At 42.6% G+C, this 24,795-nt stretch overlaps 1 protein-coding gene across 1 annotated transcript; it reads right to left on the reverse strand.

Moving 5' to 3' along the window:
- Nucleotides 1–14,741: 14,741 nt before the first annotated feature.
- hoxa1a (homeobox A1a) lies at nt 14,742–17,723 on the reverse strand. Its single transcript, XM_010893030.3, has 2 exons — nt 17,032–17,723; nt 14,742–16,264 (listed from the first exon to the last, which is right to left on the reverse strand). Exons 1-2 carry the CDS (start codon nt 17,642–17,644, stop codon nt 15,888–15,890), a joined length of 990 nt encoding a protein of 329 aa, XP_010891332.1. The 5' UTR covers nt 17,645–17,723; the 3' UTR covers nt 14,742–15,887.
- Nucleotides 17,724–24,795: the final 7,072 nt, after the last annotated feature.

Raw genomic sequence — 24,795 nt, forward strand, 5'->3', positions numbered from 1 at the left:
AGACCACCAAAGGGACACCTACTGACCACGAACCACCCTGAGACAGGGCTGCGTATACCCCACAGAATTCTCTGTGGAGCAAGGTACATTCCAGGATGGCCACTGGTTGTATAAGTGGTGCTGTCGAAATTAAACCCCCTTAATTGTGTTCTGTGTCATACATGTGTAGATGTTCCCCATGTCATTCAAACAGCTTTGCCCATAATGGGAAGTTTAAAAAATAATTTGTTACTTGAAAAAGTCCCAGACTGCATCTTTAACAGGCAGTGTAGAGAGGCTAGTATTGGAGTAATGTGTTAAAAATGTTTGATTATTGTAATGGAGGAATTTAGGGCATATACCAGTTTTACTTACTTAAACATCTTCTGAGGGCAGACATAAATGTGATTGGTTCATAGGAACACCCAATGGAAATGGAGAGGAAGCAGTGCTTATGAACATTGCAAGCCGGATCGAAAGCGCAAGTGAATGTTATCAAGACCAAAAATGAAAATGAGCATCATTACATCACATTTAGCACGTAATCAAGTAAAATCCATTTCGATTGGGTGTTTGCCTGTACCAATCACACTTATATGATTATATGCGTGGGTGTGTGTTTATCTCTGATGGACACACACAGAATCTGGCTATGAAAACGTAAGTCAACCAAAAGGAAATCAGGAGAACTCTGGAGTGTGGCTAGCTACAGCAGTGGCGTTCATTTCCCTACCTACAAACAGCAGATCAGGTAGAGAAGCCCCATTCCTATAGGCTCTACATGTTAGTCCAGTGTGCTCTATTAGCCGTTGAATGTTTTTGCTCATGTTACTCTACAAGCTAATGTTAATGGTAGTTGGAAACTTTGTGCAGTTGGCTCTACATAGTAACTAATGCCCTTTTCTCCTTTAGCCAACAAAACCTGAGACCTCAAAACCATCATATCTACAGTGGTAAAGACAGTCCAACAGATAATTCTAACAGGATTAGGATATAAAAAGATCCCCCTGTCAAGTCATTTTTCCTTAGCTAAGATGCTTGCTTGTTTAGCCATCTCGCAGCATGTCAAACCTAGTCTACACCTCTCTTATCTGAAATGATGATGAATTGATGTTTACTGATGCAGACAAGTATGTTCACCGAGTACTATGCCATCATAAACCCTATTTGACTACATTTAGCTGTATGACCTGGTGAACTTAGCGTGTAAATGTGTACGTGTGTATGTGTGTGTGCCTGAGTGTGTTGAAGTATGTATCCCGGTGTGTTTTGGAGCATTGACGGAAGCGGGCACACAGTGTGTGAACGTGAAGACATGCAGCCCCAGAGAGCTGCCCCAGTCAACCAGCCCGCTGAGTGAAAAGGCTATGTTCATGTTTAGTTGGGGAGGGCTATGGGGAGAGGAAGATGGGGGGGGTGGAGAGTGGGAAGAGTGACGGTGGAAAGGCAGGGGGTGAGCGGACAAGGAAGAGTCAACGGTGTATATGTGTGTGTGTGTGTGTGTGTGGGGGGGGGGGGGTTAAGGGAAGGAGAGAATAGCCAATGAAGTGTTCCAGGAGGGGAAGATAAGAGCAAGGGGAGAGGGTAGACACTGAGGGAGTAGGGGGAGGGATGAACGTTCCACATGGGGGGGGCGAGGGATAGCTGGAGACATCCAGACCAGAATGGGGGGGACAACAACGGGGGAGATGGATGAAGGTTCCTAGTGGGGTAGAGGAGGTGAGGTCTCCGTCTCATCACTCAGCCGTGTCTCAGTGACACCTGACCCTCCCCTGACCAGGGGTGACCGGACTGACCGGGTCGTGACTGGCTCCCAAAATGCAAAGAAACCATGAGGGGGGGGCTGACCTTCGACCCTGGGACCACTCATCACCATCTCTGAACACCCCACGCTCCCCTCTACTCTCAGTCCCCAGGGTGCCCCTCTCTTTCTCCTCACCGGGCCTCGGTCAATCCCGCGCTTCGCTGTACTGAAGCCGGCATTTCAGATGCCATCGAAGGGATGTCCGCGATGAGCCAAGGGGGCAGACGTTGCAGTATTCTAGGAAAGACGCAGCCGTGTAAAAATCCACCGGCTTGCTAATACGCGTGTCCCCGGAGAGCTACGCCTAATACCTGGATTACACCGTTAGGACAACAGGGATAATTCTGCTAACAAGGTGTTTATCTACAACCACAGTGCCTTAATCCCAAACACATACGGTATTGACCCATGAGCGAGGGTGGGGGGGTGGGGGCAGGGGGGGTTTACAGGGAGAGTAAAGGATGGAGACAGAGGCAGAAAGAGTGGGGGAGAGAGTGACGGGGGGGGGGGGGCATGCTGTCATGTATGCAGATGACTGTGTAATCATGTCAATACAGAATACAGGAGTGGGCACCAGCATTCCCGCAGGACCATGTGACCTGAGACGAAACACACACTCACACACACAGATGCGTGCTGAGGCTAAAAGCTCACCTGTCAACCAAAGGGCAACATTTAGACTCCCTCTCATCATGTCCTTAACCTACGTAAACCTTCAGCAAAGTGTTTACGAATGGGAGCGCTCCGGGTTTGTTCCCAGGAACGTAAGACCATTACAGATTGCATTACAGAAACGTAAAGGTCATTTTCAATTTACGACACTGTCTTTAATGAATAATTATTGCATTCATTATCTTTCGACCCCATTGTAAGCCCTCCATTTTCTCCCTTCCTGAATTTTGTGGTATCAGATTATGTCACCTCAACATGTCCTGGCTGATTATGGAGTCTGAGATCGGAGCACGTCTTCCCCTTAGTCATCTGGGACAATCCACTTTGTTCCACACAGTTCTTCCAAACAGGGCGCTCTTTTAGCTGACAACCTCAGTTAACTTTGCAGGTGTCCATGCCGACAAGACCAGGAAATCCTGGCTGACAGGGACTCCTCCCACCCAAGGTCGAGGATGAACCATTTCGATTGACAATGGGGCTTCCCAGCAGCTATCCAGCTAACAGCAGTCAAGGTTCGACTCTAGACTGCGGTGGGTAGCTTGGTGCGACAAAGAGCACCTTGGACTGCTGCGCCGCCTGGGTCTCCCCTGACCTCTGAATGTCACACTCATTGCCTGTCACTTATCTTTGTACAGCACAATAGAACACGACCAGGTGTGAAACCACACATGCGCACTTATGTGCACACACACACACACACTCACACACACTCACACACACACACACACACGCAGTCCGTCTCCTTATTCCCACCGGAACGCTGACTCCAGTGGCTAACTGCCACTTCGCTATCGGACAGAATCTGGCTGCCTGTCGCAATATTGCGCGCCGTGGCGTTAAGTTCCCAATCGGGATATTGGCTACAGCAGAACTTAGCATGCACGTCAGGGGCGGGAGCGACCGAGGAGCCAAATGCCAGTCTATAGATCGGAAAGGGGACTAAAGATCACACCCGGCAGGACACAGGTGACACGGTGGACAGCGGACGACCGGAGGGGGGACCTGACGATCCCTGCCAGGGTGGAGGGGGGCGGGGGTGGGGGTTGGGTCCCAGTGGAGTGATGGAGGACTTATAGACAAGCGCCGTCAGTAGAACACACACATAGGTACGTGCGCCTACACTGACACTCGTAGACACATACGCGAGCACACACACACACACACACAAACACACGCAGTGTCTGACAACGATGTTATAGACAAGTGCTGTCATTAGAATGGTCTCGCCGGGCCTTTCGGATCGAGCCCTCGCGACTCACATGATAACGAGTGCTGGGAGGAGGGGGGTGGTGGTGGAGGGAAAGAGGTACAGCGGAGGGGGGGACTGAGGAAGAGCAGGGACTTGGCTGTCCATTTGTCTGCAGTTAAGACAATGGGAACGCAGAGAATACAGCCCTCACACTAAAACACATATTGTTGTTCTCTCACAGGAAAACAACATACAGCTGACAATAAAATGACTTTTGGCCTGAAGGACACCGGCCAGCAAGTAATGCATAGTTTCTCTCTGTGTCTCAGAGTCTGTCTTTCTCTCTCTGTATGTCTTTCATTCTCTTTCTGCCTATTAGTCTGCCTGTCTGTCAGGGTTGGGCACATTGAACCGCTTTAGGGTGTTACAAGAAGAGGATTAAAGTTACACTAAACCTGACATCTGTCACGAAAAATGTTATTATTTCCTGACAGAAGCAGTTCCTGGGCATAGGACTAACGCTATCTTTCGCATTGCATTCCACTACTGCTTTATTCGTTTGTACAGGCACAAATCAAATATCTACACTTGAAAGGCATGGTGTAGAATATCTCTAATATTGACTGTATCTCTAATAAGACTGAATCTTAAACAATGACAAGACTCATCTCTACAATTACTGTTGTGGCCTGCTAACGAACTCAATGCTGTTGGTTTTCATTTAATATAGCAACTTGTGTTGGTTAATCAGGAAAATGGTATCTGGCTCAAGGACTGGTGAATGGTTGGCTACAGGAAAGCAAGATAGTTGCCCACCAGACTCCTTGTATGATTGGAGATATCGCTCTACCCACAATCCCCAGCAGCTGACTAGGCTGTCCACTCCTTAACATAACAAAGTCACAGCAAATTCGAGTTGAAGTCACCGATGGCTGAGATCACAAGTCCGATATCAATTCCGGTTCACTAATAGATCGAGTTTGGTCAAAGCTCATGAAAATCGAGACTCAAGTCAGAGTGCAGGACTCAAGTACTACAAGACTGCTCTTGCAAAAAGATAGGGTTTTAGAGTTTAGTGTTCTGAAAATGGGCAGGAACTCTAAATTTTTTTTTGCCTCAAGCTGGTTCCACCATTGGGTGTGCCAGGTCAGGGACATTTGGATCAGTCTGAGTGGGAGTGTCTTTCCCAGAGTTTGGACAACCAAGAGACCAGAGGTGACAGAACAAAGATCACTGGTAGAGATGTAAGATTTGATCATTGACTGTAGGTAGGTGGGGGGAGGTTCCCTTGCTGCTCGGTAGGGAGTACTTCTACTACTACTAATTCTACTAATAGTGATACTTCAGTGACTACTACTAATAATAATACAAGCACTACTTCTACTAGTTCTATGACTATTACTACTAGTAATAGTTACTCCCACAACACTCAATACCAGAAACCCGATCATGATTGATCCGGATCCATCCCAATTGACTACCTAATCAGTATATTTTGATGCTAACGCTGACAGCAACAGTAAACCATCAAAGCGGATGAGCCCTAGTGTCAGTTAACACACAAATTGGTCTCTAATCCCTTGCAGATTGACTTACGTTCTGTCAAAACACATGTGAGCTTCATTCCTTATTGTATGAAGGGGAGTGACAGGTTGAGCGCTGAGCACTTCAGAGGAAAAGAAAAAATGTCAGTTGAGCTCAAAAGATCCGCCGATCACCGCCACGCCCCTCAGGCCAGCTCATACACACCCAGATCTCTCCCGACATTGAGACATTTAATCTGTGGTGTTGAAAATCTAGGTTGCCCTGGGGTGGGGAAAGGTGTGGGGTAGTGAGATGTCTTGGTGCTCTTTCCTCCCTGTGATATGTTAGCAATGATCTCCCTAAGGGCCCCTCCACTCGTTGGGTTTCAGTCAGAATGGCTACTACTCTAGAAAAAGATTACAAACTCAGGTGTGGCTCCTGTGTAATTACACTTTCTCGCTAACTAATTCATCTCTATTTTAATTAATCTCTGAATCGGTTGTTGATTTGATTGTTGAAAAGCCCACACATCCTATTGTTCCCTGGGCCAGAATTTGTAACCAATTCAAATTATTGCCAGAGATCAGAGATCACAAATTTAGATAAAATAGCCATAGTGAAATTCAGGTTTGCATAAATGTGAACCCTGAGGATTTCCATGGTGGAAAAATAGTTGCATAGGGGTGGGAGCATACCGGAGACAAGTGACACTCAGATAAGTTCTGATTTTATGTATAGAGCTACTACTAGAGAATCCAGTATTTCTTAGATCTTCTACAATGTTTCAAACATTCATTTGAACAGCGGTGCTGAATTTGTCTTTTCTGGTCTGAAAACAAAATAAGATGTAGCACTGTCAGGCACGCATGGATAAGTTCCTCCAATGAAACATTCAATAAAAAGGTTGTGTTTAATTCCAACCGTTTGGTTTAATAAGGGACTCTCCACACCACAACAGTGTCTTGATGTTGGAGGAACGGTCACAAGCTGAACTAGTGGGTTTTATGACATCAGTATCCAAACTGGGTCATATATCGGATTGCAGCCTACAACGCATTCTGATAAGGATTCTTAACGTTCCATCTGGAGCTTCCGATTCTCTACACTGACCATTCCTGTCTGGGGGCATGACCTGTGTGTGTGTGTGTGTGTGTATGTGTGTGCGTGCGTGCGTGTGTGTGTGTGTGTGTGTGTGTGTGTGTGTGGAGGATCCACCTGTCTGTCAGGTGTTGGTACTCACATCAGACATAAAAACAAAGCATTCTGGTAGGCGCTGATGGGCGACACAAAGGGAGCATCCAGACTCCACTCCGTGGCAAACGTTACCCGATCCCCTCTGTATGTGTGTGTGGTGGGGGGTACAGGGGAGGGGACAGCCTCATTGGCTGCCAGGATGGGGTCACCGTGAGGTTGAGACATACGTGATGGATTGACCTCTCTGTCGCTACCCTGGGTCTCTTCGTTCTCATTCCAAATTGTTTTCTCTATTGGGGCCTCAATCTCATGCTCTCTTTCTTTCTCTCTGTTTATTTCTCCCAGAATCTTTCTCTCCCGCTCTGTTACTTTCACTCCCTGTCAGAAAATGTTCCTTGCAGACTCTCTAAATGCATTTTAGTTTCATGCATTTTCTCGCTCCACTCCTGATTGAATTTACCTTGCTGCTCTTCCCTCTCCCTCCCTATCCAGTTCTGCTCTCTGCCATTCTCATTACTGTACTGCTCACCAAGTATTTGCCTTTTCTCCCACTCTCTCAGCTCTTCACCACTCCCTCTCTCTCCCCTCCTCTCCTCACCTCCCTATCTGTCTTTATCTCCTCCTCTGTCCTCCTGTCCCCCCCCCCCCCCCTCTGTATTCTTCCCTTTTACAGATGTTTTGGTCTTCCATCAGGCATGCCGGCCAAAGCCAGAGATTCCTTTTTATGGCCTACTCTTTCCCCCTCTGTTCTTTCCATTCCTCGCCTCTCTGTTCTCTCCATCCCTCCTCTCTCTGTTCCTCCATCCTTCAACCCTCCATCGAAGGGCCTGACGATTACTGTGAAGAGGATCTTTAAACTGAAAGACAAGGCACTACTATTAAACTTTTCATTAAGACTTCTAACCAAATGAAATCTCAATGTATGGACAGTCATTATTTGATGCTATTCAGTCCCTTTTTTGGTTCATCATTGGTCAGGTTTCAGTGGTATTAAATCTGATCGTTCATGCAGTTAAATTACAGACACTGAAGAATTTTGATAACTTTTCCATAAATTCCCAGGTTTTCCAGAAATCCTGACTTATTTCAGAAAACAGGAAGGAATAACCAGGAAATCTGTAAAGGATCCAATTTCAGGAAAGCCAGAATTTAACAACGCAAAGTTGTTCTATGCAGTCAAGAAAATACAAATTAACATCCAAATCAGACATTTCAATTCACGTCAGAATTAGACTTTTAAACAGAGAAGATTAACATGTATGGTTGATCAGGTCAGTGCCGTGACACCAAAACTGGTCTACTGTTTAAATTATGGGTTATGGTCTGGATAAAGTTAATTTAAGATGTTCATTTTGGCAGGATACGTTAAGGGTTCGATTTATGCATAATTTCTGACTGGTTTAGGGATAAGATTAGGGTTAGGTAAAAATCATCACTGGTTAAGGTTTAAGGTTTGGGTAAGGCTTGTAAAAATACTGAAGCGTCTGGCCCTGACGATTGAACATGCTAACCATGACGTGCCCATCCACCCAACTCACCCCACGGCCTAGCTCAGTGGTTCCCAAACCTCTCCTGGGGCCCCCCCAGCCATTCCATCTATTAGATGTATCCCTGAGCAAGCACACCTGAATCAACTTATTAACTAATTAACAAGCTCTTACTAGGTGAGCTAGCTCTGGGATACATCAAATAGATGGAATGGCTGTGGGGGGGGGGGGCAGGAGAGGTTTTGGAACCACTGGCCTAGCTTACCGTCAACCTAACTGTTATCGCGCTCACCATTGACCCTGCTAGATGGTTTTTAAATGATAAACTGCCATTTTGGAGAAACAATGAAAGTGAATGTGCTGTGAGGCCCCTGAAGCAATGTAGCTAGACTCAGTTTGAAAGGTCTATATTCCTAGTCTAACGCTACAGCAAACATTCTAGAAGCTACAGTAGGGAGACCTATCATTCAAACTCTCCTTCTTTCTTGATCACACTGTCAATCCCTCCATCGGTTCAGTCCTTTTATCGGCACCAGGAGACACACATCTGTCGATGGTGGAATTCCTTTTGGCTGCTGCTCAGAGGGGAGGGGTCAACTGCTGCCGACGTGCATGCCAATAACTAGACTACCCTGATGAGTGAGTTCTGCCCCCGTCCGTCTATCTGTCTGTCTGCCTATCTGTCTTACTGCCTCTGTCTTTCTATCTGTCATCTGTCAGTCTGTCTGTCTCTCTGTCTGCCTATATGTCTTACTGCCTCTGTACGTCTATCTGTCTTTCTGCCTCTGTCTGCCTATATGTCTTACTGCCTCTATCTTTCTGTAGGTCTATCTGTCCATCTATCTGTCTGTCTCTCTATCTGGGTTCATAGCCCTACCTATATGACCTGTGTTATTAGCCCTACTTATGTCAGGTGCATTCATAGCCCTACCTATATAAGGTGTGTTCATTGCCCTACTTATGTCAGGTATGTTCATAGACCTACCTTTATAAGGTGTGTTCATAGTCCTACTTATGTCAGATGTGTTCAGGGTCCTATCTATACGAGTTGTGTTCATTGTGCTACTTTTGTCATGTGTGTTCATAGCCCCCTATCTATATCAGGTGTGTTCATAGCCCTACCTAGATTGGTGCATAGCTCTACCTGTCAGGTGTGTTCGTACCATACTTAATTGTTGTATGTCAGGTGTTCATACCCTACCTAAGTCAGGTATGTTTGCAGCTCTACTCAATATGTCAGGTTTGGGCTTAATGATGCCCTATCAGTAGCTGCAGTCAGAGGGAACACTTCTCAAATCCATACCTTTACTCCCGATGCCGTGAATGGAGGCAATTAATAACATTGCACCCTATTTTACTCTCTCCGTCTTTCTCACGCTCTCCTTTATCTTTGTCTATCCTCTTGCTCTCTTTATTTTAAAATCCTCTCTCTCTTTCTCTGGCATGCGTCCCTCTGAGCCAAAAACATACATGTCTCATTTTGAGAGGAGTGGTTTCTATTACACACTGCAGGGGTGACATCTGTTCAGTTTTGTTCTGTGTGTATGTGCAATTCAGTATTTGAGTGTAAAAAACGGTTTAACTTTAAGTGTCCTAAACCTTTGATGAGGGCTGCAGATGACGTCCTATAACATCCCTTTGTCACACTTTCCTTTTAGATGTCATATATGAGAAATCTTTAGTCCTCCCAAAGGAGAAAGGGGAGGCTAGGACAGTCACATCTAATCAGAGATAACAAAAGTGCTGTTAGGTTAGGCCATTATTATGGACGTAGGCCTATGACATTTTATGTAGTTCCTCAAACACGTATTAGTCGAGACCGAGAGAAAAATGTAATCGTGGAAAAACAGCAAAATAGTGGGCTCGATGTCTTAGAATTGTAGGTAGCCTACATCTGGCATGTTCAAACGTCGTTTGCGGCGTTGCCCTTGGAGACGCAATCACTTTCACAACATCGATTCCAGAAACGTGTCGGGACGAAAAAACGTCTCTGTACAGTATACTCCCGCAAGCAGCCTTCCCAAAACAGTTTTAATAAAACGAGCATGCTTCTGGTGAATAGAAAAAAAGGTGGACAGGTGAATGAAAAACAGGATCAAACTCCAGACACCGCAATCGTTTTTAAATAGAACGCATTATAGGTGGTTTTACAAATTGTTGCTTCGTTTATTGGAGGCACAAGAGTGCGCGCTAACCTAAATGACCTCGTCGTTATAACCTGGTTCAATCACTCTCACCCAGACCATAAAAAAATAGATTTAAACAACATATGTCCAGAAGCCAAAGCTTGTTGCAAAATGTGAGTCAAACATAGTCGAAAACCTACGTAAATCTTTGAAGTAATAGATATATATTTTTTGTTGTTCACAATTTGTTTGGAAGTCCCATTAATTAATCTAGAAGTGTGGAGATAACATTATATAATTGACAGCGGTATTTGTTCTCTCTTGAGATTTTGTAGTGTTTTTTTAATGTTATAGTATATGAAATCGTGTTTTTCCAAGTGTATTATTAAAAATAAGGAATAAATTAGTTTCCACGGAAAAGGTTATTTCTTTGGCTCAATTCTATAATGTTTTGCATTTGTGCAAAATTCAAAAGGGGCGATTGCCACATTCAAATTAAATATCATAATTGAATATTACATTTTCATGTTGTAATTTTTGATCCTGTAAAGGAAGGTTTTATGTAACTTTTTTGTTTGTTTTTGGTCCAGGTAATTAAATATAGCTATTTTTTATTAAGCTTACTCATAACACAACCATGAAGCAATAAATAAAATGGCTTGTGATTGATTTGGAAATTATTATTAATTTGTATTACGCCTACTCTAACATGCCATAAGACAAATAGAAACAGGCCTATTTTGATTTCAGTTCCTTTCAACACTGAATAATATATATAAGCTTTTTATTCTCTTTGAGCTGTTTTACTTTAGAAAAATAGCCTAACTGTTGCATAACATGCTCCGATTGTCATTAACTGAAATAAACTATGTATTCAATTTCATAAATGAGTAATGTCCTTAAATGGGCCATTTTTAAGATTGTTACTGTACTACTACTACTACTATCATAAAAGACCAAAAGACATCTGCAGGGAATGTTATAAGCTGTTTCAAGTATGTTTGTTCTATTAACTTTTTCGAAGTAGCCAACCTGATTTATTCCCTACTGAAACTTCCTCGCGTTAGTTAGTTTGCCTTGATTTGTAGTCTCCTCAAACTGGTTTAGACACTCATTAGACAACCCACCACACCACCTTACCACCATCACCGCCACCCACCCTAACCCTGCTAATTTTCTATGTGGACTAGCTGATACTATGCTGGTCATTTTAGTTAAGGGAAGGATACGAGGAGTAAAGTTGTTATTGTTTAAAATTCAGCATTCAGTATGGCAAAAAGATTTGGCTGGACTCTATACACACAGCACCTCTAAGTCAAATGTTTGAATATCTATTTACACCTCAAGAACCCGTAATGGTTTACGTCCGAGGTTTATCCGGGCCTAATGGGTGCTATAACCTACAGAAGAGCATGCTAAGAGGGCAGAATCTACTGCCAGATCAATCGCCTTTAAAAAAAAAAATTCATTTTTCCCAAATGCAGTGCTGTAATGGGAATAAAAGGTGTGTCAATGGCGATTGCAGTGGGAAGAATAAGTAGCCAGACGAGTTGCTTTGTAGCTATGCTGTGACTCTTGTTTATCCAATGTGGTCTGTAAACTGCATTTGGTGGGTTCGGGGCTGCTGTGACAACAAGGTCGGTGACCGCGGATTGACCCAAAGTTTCATTCTGGGGGTCAACTGATACGCATGGTTTTGACCGGATTACGAAATCTTGCGAGGGAACGTTCAGGGGTTCTAAAGGCCTCAAATACCTCAAAGAACGAAAGAAGAGAATGAAAAGAGAGTATAGGCCTCATACAGGCTGGACAATGAAAGACAACTCGAGACTAAAATGCGTTTTGGTATAATCTATGCCTGGGTTATTTTGGTAAATATTGCTCTTTTGATTTAGTTAGGTTTAGTTTAAATTGACTTCATTGATATTATTGCATGCAAGACTATAAAAGAACAGCTACACAAAGGCTTACAGCGTATATCATTGGTGTAGCTACAAAAGTATAGCCTATTAAAACACTAAACTCTTTTGTATGGTAGTTTGCACGGAAGTGTACTTTCATTTTATTTAACGTGGGCCCATTCTGGAGCTTTGTGTTTAGTTAAAGTTCTACAAGTAACGTTTTTGTCATAATTAGTTGGAAATTATATTATTTATTTTATACATATATTTTGCATTAAACTATTTCATAATAAAATTAATTCAATTCATGTTAATATTCAAATTCATACAATTTAAATCATGTATTTTACAATAGGCACATGATATTTAATTCCATGAGCTTCATGCATTATCGGCGTTTTGAACAAGTCCATATATGAAATCGCGTTAATGATTTCGAACGCACGGATCGGCATAGTGTTCGAACAGAGGTTCTCTAACCTCATGGCCTATAATTTTAATTTTATTCAGTTTGGAAACATTCGAAATCTAAACAAGGATCTTGTTTTCTTGGAAATGTAGACTACTCTATGAAAGGATTTTGGATCGATTTGTTGAATTCACTGTTGTAGACAATGCCCTGCTGTTTTAAATAAGTGGATACGTTATGATCAATTCGCTTTACTGCAAATCAAATATTTGAATTTAAATAATTGAATTTAAAATCATGCGAGAGAGTTATTATCTTATATTGCAGGCTTATACTTTACAGCCTCAACATTTGCGATATATGCTTTCCTAATTTAAAATTGAATGTCTTTGGCTATTCATTCTGTAGAAATTACCATTGAAACGTATACGTAGGCTATTGTTTGAGCAACGAAAACGAAAATGAAAAGTTAGTAAATTGGTAACTTAGGGTAACATTGCACATAAGGTAAAGCGTGCTATAAAAATACATCATACGTTTAAACTCAGTGCAGTGTATAGCCTAAATATGTTGGTAGGCCTGTATTCTATGCTAGTAGATACAAAACTGGACTGGCATGCTTTATCAACTTACACAAATACCAGGATCAACAGCGTTTATGACTATTTATACAGAAACACCCTTACTGTGATAGAATGAGGGTGATTTCACCCTCACTGAAAGGTTAAATGGGACCACAAAAAGTCAATGTCAAATCAAATAATTCTGATTTTAGTTTGAAACGAACCAATGTTTGCCCTATCTTCAAACGAATGAGGAGAATTTTGGAATTAACTAGCCTACATATTTTTCGAACTCTCAACGGAATAAAAACAACAGAATCACTTACGCATCTGCTCCAAGTGGCCTCAGTTGAGCTTCTGCAATCTTTTGTCAGCAATAGCGAGGTGAGGGCTCGCTTACAATAGTAGCTTGAGCAGGTGGATTCAAGGTAAAGGTGAACGTTGATCATTAATCATGACTCGATTTCAACCTCGAGCTCTTCCTTTTATGGAAGGATCGACTCGCACCCTGCACACGAGGAATTGAGACATAATAAATAAGATCTGCCAGCTAGCTGACATGTTTTGGTTGAACATGAGAGTGTAAAGTGTTTGCAATAAGTAGCATAGGTTTTAGACGAGTGTGTGAACTTGCTGTTTTGTGACACTGAAATTCATACCAATATTTAGTTAACCGACAAACGCATGTTTGAAATCCGAATTAAGGTAGTCCAGTTAATGATACTGTATATGTGTTTGGTGCAAATAGGTTCAGATGTACAATACGTTTATTTTATTTATTTTTTACATACAATTGTCAAGCCTAATTATTTTCCCTAATTTTTCCTAATTATTAAAAGTAGGAACAATAGTTAATATCAGCCGACATGTCTTAAAATGGCACTCAGTAAACCCAATCCCCATTTGTTAATATAAATTGCGATATAAGGGGCTCTTAGCACCGAGCTGACCACATGGATTCGAGAAGACGATTGATCGGGAAGCCACGAGAGCGATCCTAAACTATTTAATATGACTACACAAACAAATAGAATGAAGCATATGGGCATATTTCGTTTTCTATTTTTCCAGCTCCATTTCGGCAGAGATCCGGAGGCCAGATGTCTCCAATTGTCCACTGTTGTCGCTTAGCATACATTTTGTCCAGGCCCTACGTGTTACGCAACAAAAGTGAACATGTTCAGTCTTGGATCTGGAGCATCGTTTCTAACGCGTCCTTAACCAGAAGTACACTGTGCAGTACCGTGGAGATGACACACCTCTCTGGCACATTGGCTCGGGTAGCCTGACCAGCACATCGACTGGACCATGTCAATATCTTCCTCTCGATGTTTTAATCAATTGCGTTTCTTTTTGTCCCTTCAATAAACCTGCAGCTCGATGAGGTTGTCATCTCGAATGACGTGACGTCCGCGCTCTCCTCCCCTCTGTGGATAAACATTCCTTTATTACGCCAATAATGCTTTACCCCAGGGGACGGGGGCGCGCACGCCTGCACGCGTTAAGAGCGTTAATTCTGGAATGCGTAAAGTCTATGATGTAGAGTTATTGGCGTTACATTGAGGACTAGAGAAACCTGAAGCTATTGTAAAGTAGGGGTACAGTAATTCGTATTCCCAAAGCTTATAAACATGCAAAGCCATAATAATACCCCTAATGTAACTGCGTCAATGAGCTTGTAAGTACAATATCACTTTCCACGCACATTTAAAAAAGCTTATTTTGTTTAAAAAAGTTTTTCCATTTTGAAGAAAGATGTTTTATTATTGATATTCTTGATTCTTGGATGTCGAAAAAATAATAGGCCTTATCATTTGTGCCACAAGAAAAATTACAAGTAATCCAAGAAATATCGTAGAAGCAAAAGCACTTTAATACACATTTCGACCCGTAAATATCGCACTGGAAACACTTTACACGTGCTCTGCTCGAATAATTTGACACAAGTCCATAACAATCATCAGAGGTCTCCAAAACTGATAAAACTCAGCGTTCAATTAAGTATACATGAATGCGTCGCGCGTCATGCAAACCTCACACATTACATTCAGATTGACACACGCCACACTAAAGCTGCGTTTAAACCGAAAGTCCAATTCTGATATTTTTCCCACTAAATGTTTTTTCAGGAGCAATTAGCTTCAAATGCATTGCTCATCCTCATGCCGACAGGTGTTTTTCCACGTTGGGGATAGGAAGCAGCGACCTTTTGGTTACTGACCCAATTCGCCAACAGCAAGGCTGCCGCCATTTTTGACTCATCACGTCAGATCTTCTAACTTCTTGTTTTGAGCAAATTTGATTGATGAATACACCTAATATGGTAAAACAAATATCAAAATTGGACGGAGCCTAGACAGTTCGGCTCTGATTAAGTTCGTTTGTACTAATTCACATTTTGACAGATAAATCAAATATTTTCACACCGGATATTTTATTACTGAAAGAAAGATCAGAATTGGGCTCCAATCTAAACGCAGCCTAAGACAGTACAAACACAGGCTGGAAACACAGGTTCGAACATGATTTTTGGAGGTATTTAAAGAATGTAGCCTACCAGCACTGATTCCATATACGAAGTTTTTTTTGCTGATTGTGATGTAAAACACTTTTAGTACAGCCAACTTTCAGCGCCGCACTTTTAATGAGTCAATCTGGTTTACATGAGGTATTTGTTTTGTTGTGCAGTCCAACTCGTTACGTAACAATGGTAGGCCTACACTGCCGCATTTAAAGTGGGAGGATATCCCATGTGCACGATAATTACTCTACACATGAACGAACAACTGGAATAGAAATCAAGAAAATATAAACATAACTCCATGGGATGCTGGTCAGATATTTTACCTTGTTCCAACCACCGATAACAACACCACAGATTTACCACGTAGCATAGATTAACCACGACATTTCATTGTCACAGTATACCCCATGTAGTGCATTTATATTTGCCCTGTTCAAAATCATTTAACCTATCTAAGTCAGGGCTTGTATATCATCTTTGGTATATGTAGACCATCGCCAGGGGGCAAGGGTTCTTTAACTGGAGGAATAGGGATCAACCCCGGATGATGCTGTTGAAGAGGGGGGAGATGGAGTGGAAGGGGCCGAGAGGGACTTCTCAGACCCAGCATCATCTGCTTTCTCCAAACAGCTATCCCTCGGGTCCGACACAGAAGATTTGGTCGGTAGTAGGCCCTCCTTTTCGCGTTTCTTCTGCTTCATCCGGCGGTTCTGGAACCAGATTTTGACCTGAGTCTCGTTCAGCTGAAGTGCAGCCGCGATTTCCACGCGCCTCGCGCGGGTCAGATACTTGTTGAAGTGGAATTCCTTCTCCAACTCGGTGAGTTGTTTAGTGGTGAAATTGGTCCGGACCGTGTTGGGCTGCCCCCCATAGCCATACTCACCTGATCTGCCTGTAGGATAGAAGAATGAAGGGAGAACATGAAGGATACCTGGAGGTCAAGACGAAATAAACACTAAGGAAGTTGATGTGACACAGTAATTGTAAGAAGTGTCCCATGTAGGCTACACAGGTCTGGGTGTTGTGTAATTATTATAATTTTTTTTGAAGTTTCACATTCGTTCAGGGTTATTGTTTAACAGAAAAGTTTGAGGAGAGAATGCTTGCAAAATTAGCAGTGTCATATTTGCACTAGAGGAAACGGCTGGACCGCTGAACCAGCAAGTTAACACAACTAATATTAGGTAACTAGCTATGTTCAAATGCTCAACAAAGTGGTAACATAGCCAATATGCTTTAGTGTATGTTGATTTTTACGCATTCCTAAAGTCCTAGTGATTACAGAGGAATGTTTCTATACTTTGTATTCATTATTTTCCCCAAAGGCAAACCGTTAATAACTCTTTCCATAGCCAAATTCGTACTGATCTGGTATTTAAATTATAGGGGATACGGTTTTTATGGCATTGGAAATGCTATTGTGATGTTTTCTTGTGACGTCACAATGCCATTGTGATGTTGTCAGATCATCATCAATTTTTAAGTAACCCTATCTTCCACTTTGCACTTGGATAACTTTCTCCAAAATCTGTGACTACACAAAAAAAACAACAACAGTTGGGTTACAGTTGGGTTAAAAATATTTAGGCTGCATTCATAACCATAAAATGCGCTACGATTTGGGATATCCACCTGCGTTCACCTTCGGATGACACCAACCTGTTTTGGGCGGGTTCCTCTTCACTTTCATCCAATCAAAAGTCTGTGCGCTGGAGGCGCTCTCCGACAGCGGCGAGCAGCAGGCATCAAGGTGTGTCGCATGCAGGGGTGACAGTGGGTTAGAGCACCCAGAAAAAGGAGGCAGGTTCGCGTGCTCGTGCCCGCCTCCATACGTGGCATGGGAGTACTGGAGCTGACCCAGGGGCGCGCCCCCGTAACCTTGGCGATGCTGTGGTACCATAGACGAGGAAATGTTCCCGGAGTACATTAATGGTGAGCACTGCGGAAACCCCGCGGCCGACTCCACTTCCTGGTTCAGTGTGTAATGGTTGTAGGTGGAACAGAAGCCCTGGGGTCCATAGCCCGAGCCGCAGGCCGGGTGTGCCCCGTAGGTTAGACCCAGAGAGCCGCTAGTCGTCTGGTAGGACCCCGTCTGGTGAGGGATGCCATCCGGGGATGCCCTACTAGGTATGAAACGCTCATCTGCCCCACAATTGTTCACGGTGACCGCGCACGACTGGAAAGTTGTTATTCCGTGGTCGGAGTGGAACGCCCGAACAGAGCACGACCCGCCGTCGCCGCTCATTACCGAGTAATCTAAGAAGCTGCTCATTGTAGCATCGTCTCAGCGGTAATGAGAGACCGGCCACAACAGGCCCGGTCTTCTGATGACTGTCTCACCCTAGGTGACCGTTCCCCGGTTCCCCTTGTTATCAGAAAAAGGGAGGGGGGCAACACGGGGCGATATCAATGAAACGGTGGGTGGTCACGTGGCACAGGTCAACCAGTGAGGTGCTCGACTGTGTCCCTTTAGCGGTGACAGATTGGTGTTTGAGTGGATATTTAAATTCCAAGCGCTCGTCGATCAAGGTGACGTGCTTCGGCACTAATGTATTAGCCGAGCAAACAATGATCCCAGAAGCAGACGACCGTGGACAGCTCTCAGGTCGCCTGTAGAGCGCCGGGAACTGCAAACAAGACAACCGCTAACCTGCACTGCCCAGATGAATGTCAGCAGAGGGGTTCTATCCGACGCCCCTCCATAAAAACGACCTACCGTTAGACCGCACTAGGTAAGGTGACATTTCATGATGAATTCAAATATGGAAATAGAACTGAATCTGTGAGGGAGTGTGAGAGAGAGAATTAGAGATATTGGGGGATAGAGTGAGTGCGTGTGCATGAGTGCGTGCGTGGATGTCAGTCAACATCGTCGACTGGTTGCCATGGAGACGTGAGTACGATGTAGTTGTAAATCTCAATACACTTGATGTAGGCTGCATTAAGTTATTTATACAGTTGATGTATACAGTAGATGGAGTCTGTAGCGTAAATCCCACATCGTTATCAGTGAGTTTACTTTCAATGACTTGTTAACTGCTATGATAGAGGAACAGAGGCAATGTAGGGTTTCAGTCTTCGAGCTAGTCTCCAGAATACATTCAAAATTCACCCATCAAAACTATTCAATATGACACAACGGTAATAGTGTTGCTCCCTAAATTCGGTCTGCAGTGTATAGGCTTTTCGAATTTTACGCCCGCTCCTTTTCATTAAACATGTACAATGATCAACTGACTAAATAAATCTAGGCAATATTCCTCTTCAGGCTCCAGCAGCCTGTGGAGAATGCATCTCGATTATCCTGTTATGAAGCCGTTTTACAAATTAATTGTGTAGAAGACGGTATGTATGGACGACCCCCCCCCCCACCACCACCACCACCACACACACACATACACGTAAGCCGTTTTCTCGCGTAAGTTTCAAATATCATTAACCTCGTGAGTTTTTTTGCACGTGATTTCAGTACTCCCGCTCTGAGTTCCAGAGTTTGAATATAACGTCACAATACACTTCATCCACAGCTGCCCCAAAACACCACACTGCTTACTATTTATGTTTCTAATTTCTGATTTCGACTGGTTAAAATTATATTAGGAAACTACTACCGGCAGTAATAATGTAAAAGGTATATCCTACTGAATAATCATTGACCAACCAAATAAATGGTGTGCTTTTCCTGTAGGCTATTGGAGTACTGGCATGCTTCACTTGTAGGGTAAGACGGGGTAACCATTCGCTCCTAAGAACATTGTCTACTTGCAGACACAAACATTTAAATGTTGTGGGGAAAAAGCTATGTGGATGATGATTAAGCTTATGCGAAAAACTTTAAGGCAACCAAATTGATACAATTGATACTTTTTTTTAGATATTTTACGAAATGTTGTTTTTAGGTGATTTATTTTGTACTGGGGTAACTGCCCCCCCATGGGGTATCTGCCCTCCCCCCAGGAACAATGTCTACCCGTGGACACAAAAATGAAAATGTTGGGGAAGAAATGGTATATGGATCATGATAAGGCTTAGGTGAATAAAATATAAGGGAACCAAATGGATGCAATTGATACTCTTTTAGATATTTGATGACACTTTGTTTTTAGAAAGTTGTTTTTTTTGTACTAGGGTAACAGGGGAGTAGTTACCCCAATAGGGTTTTAAACATGTAGTAAATCCAATAAAACTGTTTTATGCATACATTTTTTGTAATTAATACTGATTACAGTTAGCAAGCACGAACTGAGCTCGTGCACAAATGACATGCATAACCATAAAAGGGGTAATTAGCCCCTGGGGGGCAGTTACCCCTTGTAGAAGGGGGGCCAGTAACCCCAACACACTCATCCAACATATTACTACTTTATTTAAAAAGTATTCAAAATGTTCTCTCTAGACAAGTAGATTATTTATCTGAAAGCTTTAATCCTTTAATAGATCTAACTTAATTGAAACATATTTGGAAATCTTTTAACTTTTCAAAAAATGTGATCAACTTACGTCTCGTTTTGTGGAAATATGCCCAAAAGTTGTGATGACACAGAGAGGCCACTGCTTTTCGTTAACTAACATTTTTAGTTAAGCAAGATCAGTGGCAGCCAGAGAAAGTGTTGGGCAAAAAATGTGGTCACACCTTGTGGGACTTTTTGTGAATTACATGGGGGGGGGCACATTACCCCTAGTAAAGGCTTAATCTTTGTTTACGTTTATATTCAGAAGCTCACAAACATTGCCAAATTATGAATCTCCAATTCCTGCATTTTCAGTAATGGACAAACGTTTTTGAAGGTTAAGTTGAGCTACTTTAGCTAGTTACTGTCTATATCTGCAGCCATGTTTATATACATTGCACTGGATTATGGCAGTCATAAGGTATATCTGACCAAAGAGATTTGACCAAAAGAGATTCATTTATAAATGTAATGCAAATGTAAATGACCATTCGGTCTCAGAGTGACACATCACATTAATCTTTGGTTGATTTGGACAAACAAACATGGCAGCATTTGCTACCTTCCAGTTACATAGGGTCTAGAAAAGTCGTCATCTCTCTCTGGATGTGGTAAGTTGTTCTAGTCACTAATATCATACATTTTTGTGTCAGACAAATTATGTTTATGTTAGCAAAATATGACCGCTAATGTTGCCTGAGTGCTGGTAAGCTACGTAAGTAAACCTTAAGGTCCCGATTTGAACACTTGCTCCCTCTGTAATGGTTTGAAATTAACATCTGACATTGAGGAAAAAGAGTTACAATGTTGAGCTAAATGTGAGTATAAGAAACATGTGGTCTGTTCAGTGCTGGTGGCCTCACTTGTACCTAGATGTTCTAAGCCCAGTGAGATCATACATTTCAGGGGCCACTCTAACCTGATCACACCAGCTAGATTGTACATTTCAGGGGCCACTCTAACCTGATCACACCAGCTAGATCATACATTTCAGGGACCACTCTAACCTGATCACACCAGCTAGATCATACATTTCAGGGACCACTCTAACCTGATCACACCAGTGAGATCGTACATTTCAGGGACCACTCTAACCTGATCACACCAGTGAGATCGTACATTTCAGGGACCACTCTAACCTGATCACACCAGTGAGATTGTACATTTCAGGGACCACTCTAACCTGATCACACCAGCTAGATCGTACATTTCAGGGACCACTCTAACCTGATCACACCAGCTAGATCATACATTTCAGGGACCACTCTAACCTGATCACACCAGTGAGATCGTACATTTCAGGGACCACTCTAACCTGATCACACCAGTGAGATCATACATTTCAGGGGCCACTCTAACCTGATCACACCAGCTAGATTGTACATTTCAGGGGCCACTCTAACCTGATCACACCAGCTAGATCATACATTTCAGGGACCACTCTAACCTGATCACACCAGCTAGATCATACATTTCAGGGACCACTCTAACCTGATCACACCAGTGAGATCGTACATTTCAGGGACCACTCTAACCTGATCACACCAGTGAGATCGTACATTTCAGGGACCACTCTAACCTGATCACACCAGTGAGATTGTACATTTCAGGGACCACTCTAACCTGATCACACCAGCTAGATCGTACATTTCAGGGACCACTCTAACCTGACCACACCAGCTAGATCATACATTTCAGGGACCACTCTAACCTGATCACACCAGTGAGATCGTACATTTCAGGGACCACTCTAACCTGATCACACCAGTGAGATCGTACATTTCAGGGACCACTCAAACCTGATCACACCAGTGAGATTGTACATTTCAGGGACCACTCTAACCTGATCACACCAGCTAGATCGTACATTTCAGGGACCACTCTAACCTGATCACACTGGTGAGATTGTACATTTCAGGGACCAGTCGGACCTGATCACACCGGTGAGATCATACGTTTCAGGGAACACTCTAACCGCATCACACCGGTGTGATCTTACATGTCAAAGGCACTGGCGCTGCCTAGGGTTGGCACCCTGATACAATTGCAACCCACCCCCCCCCCTTCTATCTGATATTTTACATTAGGTACTATTCATTTTAAAGGGCAGTAGGTAGGATTTTTTTATTGATAAATATGACTCAGGTAGTGACAATGCAGCCAATCCTGTTCCAGACAATCTTTAGCCTTTGGCAAGGTGGGGCTTGGCTTGGCTCTGTTTGTGAACATGCATACTGCCTGGAGGTAGCCATGTCTGCAGTAAAGAGCTAAGAAAATATTTTACAGATAGAAGCTACAATAGCATCTAGAGATGACAACAAAATACAGATTCCTCCGTTGCCTACAACAGCATATATATTGAAAACTGCCAAACAAAGAAATACTCCAGAGAGTAGCGCTATTCATAAAAGAGCTGGACAAAGCAAGGGTGAAAACAAGAATAAACATTGGTTCAGCAGCATTTCCAAGGTGGAAGGACTAATGGCATTAATAGGGATGGAGGTCGACTCTGATTTAATGCTTTTTCTTCCGGACAGGCAAATTCATTTATTTACATTATTACACAAATTGTTTAGCTTCGTAGTTGATTAGGTAACTATAAGTAGCTCCCAATGCTGCTAAGCTAACACTAGCTTTGCTCGTTACCCATTGAGAAATTAGAAGCTGGATATGGAGTTAACGCTTTCTTTCTGGATAAGCAAAAAGATTTGTTCATTATCATACAGGTTGTTTAGCTTGATATTGTGTTACACTAGCCAACTGTAGCACCCAGAACCACTAAGCTAATGTTAGCTGCTACAGTCTGTTGTGTAACTGGCTAGTCTAACTTAACACAATTTACATAAAATATACATTTGTTTAAAGAAACATATATAACTAGATAGCTAACATTTCTTACCTTGTTATCTTGTGTTGTTGCCATTGCATTTAGCTGGTTTTATTAATATTCGGTTAGCTGTGTCTAAAAAGTGCATCAGGTCATTTCATGTGTTAGGAAAGAGAAACCCAGCTGTCAATCAAACTCAGGTTGCAGGGAGAGGGGTAGTAGAGGAAAGAATTGGGGGCCCTGTTTCTCACATTTGAATTATTTTCAGAATGTTACTTAGTGCAGCTGTAAATCAATAGTCTATATTTTTATTAATACTTAATTTGAAAGAAAATAACACCTTGTCTGGTCTTCTCTCCGGTGATCTGTCCAGCCTGGAGACGCATTCATTTTACTTTGACATGAACAATTATGAAAAATATACATTATTCATTATGATTATAAATCGCCTAACACATTAAAACAGGATTGTTGTGGAACTCAAACTGTCCCATATTAGCCTATGCACTTAAGATAATTAGTAACATTTATTGTAAAATAAGTAACCAAAGAAAAAGCTATGACTATGGGATTCAGTTATGGCTTTTAGTTTTGGTGTGCTACCCCAAGATTTTCAGTGGCCCCATCTGGCCACCCTGAAGGAAAAATTCTGGGGGCTGCTGGTCAAAGGGTTAACGGCTTGCGCCCCTACTGGATGGTAGAGCATTTATGTGGCGGTTATTCTAACCACAACCTCTATGAAACTTTCACATGCTTTCCTTAACCGTATTCTCCCCACGCCGCTTAGTTCGTGTTAAACTTCAAAATCAGTACCCGTCATATAAATGAAAAAAGGTCCTACTCCTGAATTCAAGATAAAAGTGGACCCTGCAAAACTGCTTACAAATGTAAGAAAGGATCATGCTCTTTACACTTCCTTTCTCTTTCTTCCTTGTCTCTTTCTCTACAGCAGTGCGTAGGCCCAGTATTGAATCTCTTTGCCAGCCGGTGGACGTTCCAGAAAGCGCATTGTGCGAACAAGAAGTGGGAAAAGAGGGAAAATAGAAATGGTGCATTGTTTCGGACTAATCTCGTTAACAGCGTATGGAAAGGAAGCCCCAAGCTGGACCTGAGTTGTGTAGCAGCTTTTCTCTTGACATTTGTGAACGGCGTTACTGGGGCAGACTGGGACCAGAAATCGGCCCTGGCATTTCTAAAACCACGCCACGCCCCCCCCCCCCCCCCCCCACACACACACACACTCCCTTAAGGCACTGACGGCCCCGTTATCATACAAATTAGGATATTTTTGAGCAATAGAATGTGCTTAAAGTGGACAAACTTATTTGCTATTCACCCAAATGCCAGATGGCCAGTCGACCTTAAAGGTATACCTCCAAAGACATAATTAAAGATCAGACAGAAAATATAGTTAATCTTGCACCTAAAATTATTATTGACTGCTTTTGTGGATGTGTATATATTTCTACTCACACAGAGGCTTAATAGGCCTAGCTGAATGCCATTTTGCCCTATTTCTATGAATTTTTAAATGCAATTAAATGCATTTGTTGGCATATGTAGGCTACACAATTCCATAATTATGCTTTAAAAATTGAAATTATAAATACTTTTTATTAAAATAAAACGCTTGCATTGACTACTAGGCGAATTCTATTGGCAGCAGCCTGTTTTGAATTAGGCTACTTAGAGTACAAGAGGGAAAAACAATGCTTCTCCCTGCTGCTCTGCACGCTTGGAGAGCCCTTGCGCTGTTTGAACAGCCATAAAAGAAAAATATTACCAAACGCCTACAAAGTTTCTACTATTTCTCTTTTTTTGTTTTTGGCCTCGATTTCGAATCCGATCAGAAAACGTTAAAATTATTTTGTTCGTGCATTAGGCGTCACATTTGGTCTCTTTGATGCCATTCTCATTCATGAGCGTGTTTGATTTATGTGCTCGTAAAAGAAAAAATGTCCGGCGCCTTTACTTCCACACACTGCGCTGCGAGCTAACACAACAGGGAGCCATGCTATTGCTAGGCTAGCATGTTTACAATTGCACTGACTAGTAAAAATGTAATTCCTTCCAAATACTTGTAGCCCAATTGAATTTACTATATAATCGCCTCAGCTCTGCATATAATTGGACGATAAACACTAT

The sequence above is a fragment of the Esox lucius genome, chromosome 10 (genome assembly GCF_011004845.1).
Source record: "Esox lucius isolate fEsoLuc1 chromosome 10, fEsoLuc1.pri, whole genome shotgun sequence".
In the NCBI taxonomy this organism is placed as follows: Eukaryota; Metazoa; Chordata; class Actinopteri; order Esociformes; family Esocidae; genus Esox; species Esox lucius.

Bases quoted from the DNA above. Each gene is read 5' to 3' on its own strand.
- hoxa1a (XM_010893030.3), bottom strand. From the start codon at position 17,644: ATGAGCAGCTTCTTAGATTACTCGGTAATGAGCGGCGACGGCGGGTCG. The intron at 16,265-17,031 runs GTTGGTGTCATC...TCTATCCTACAG, and splicing joins GAGGAACCCGCCCAAAACAG to GCAGATCAGGTGAGTATGGC.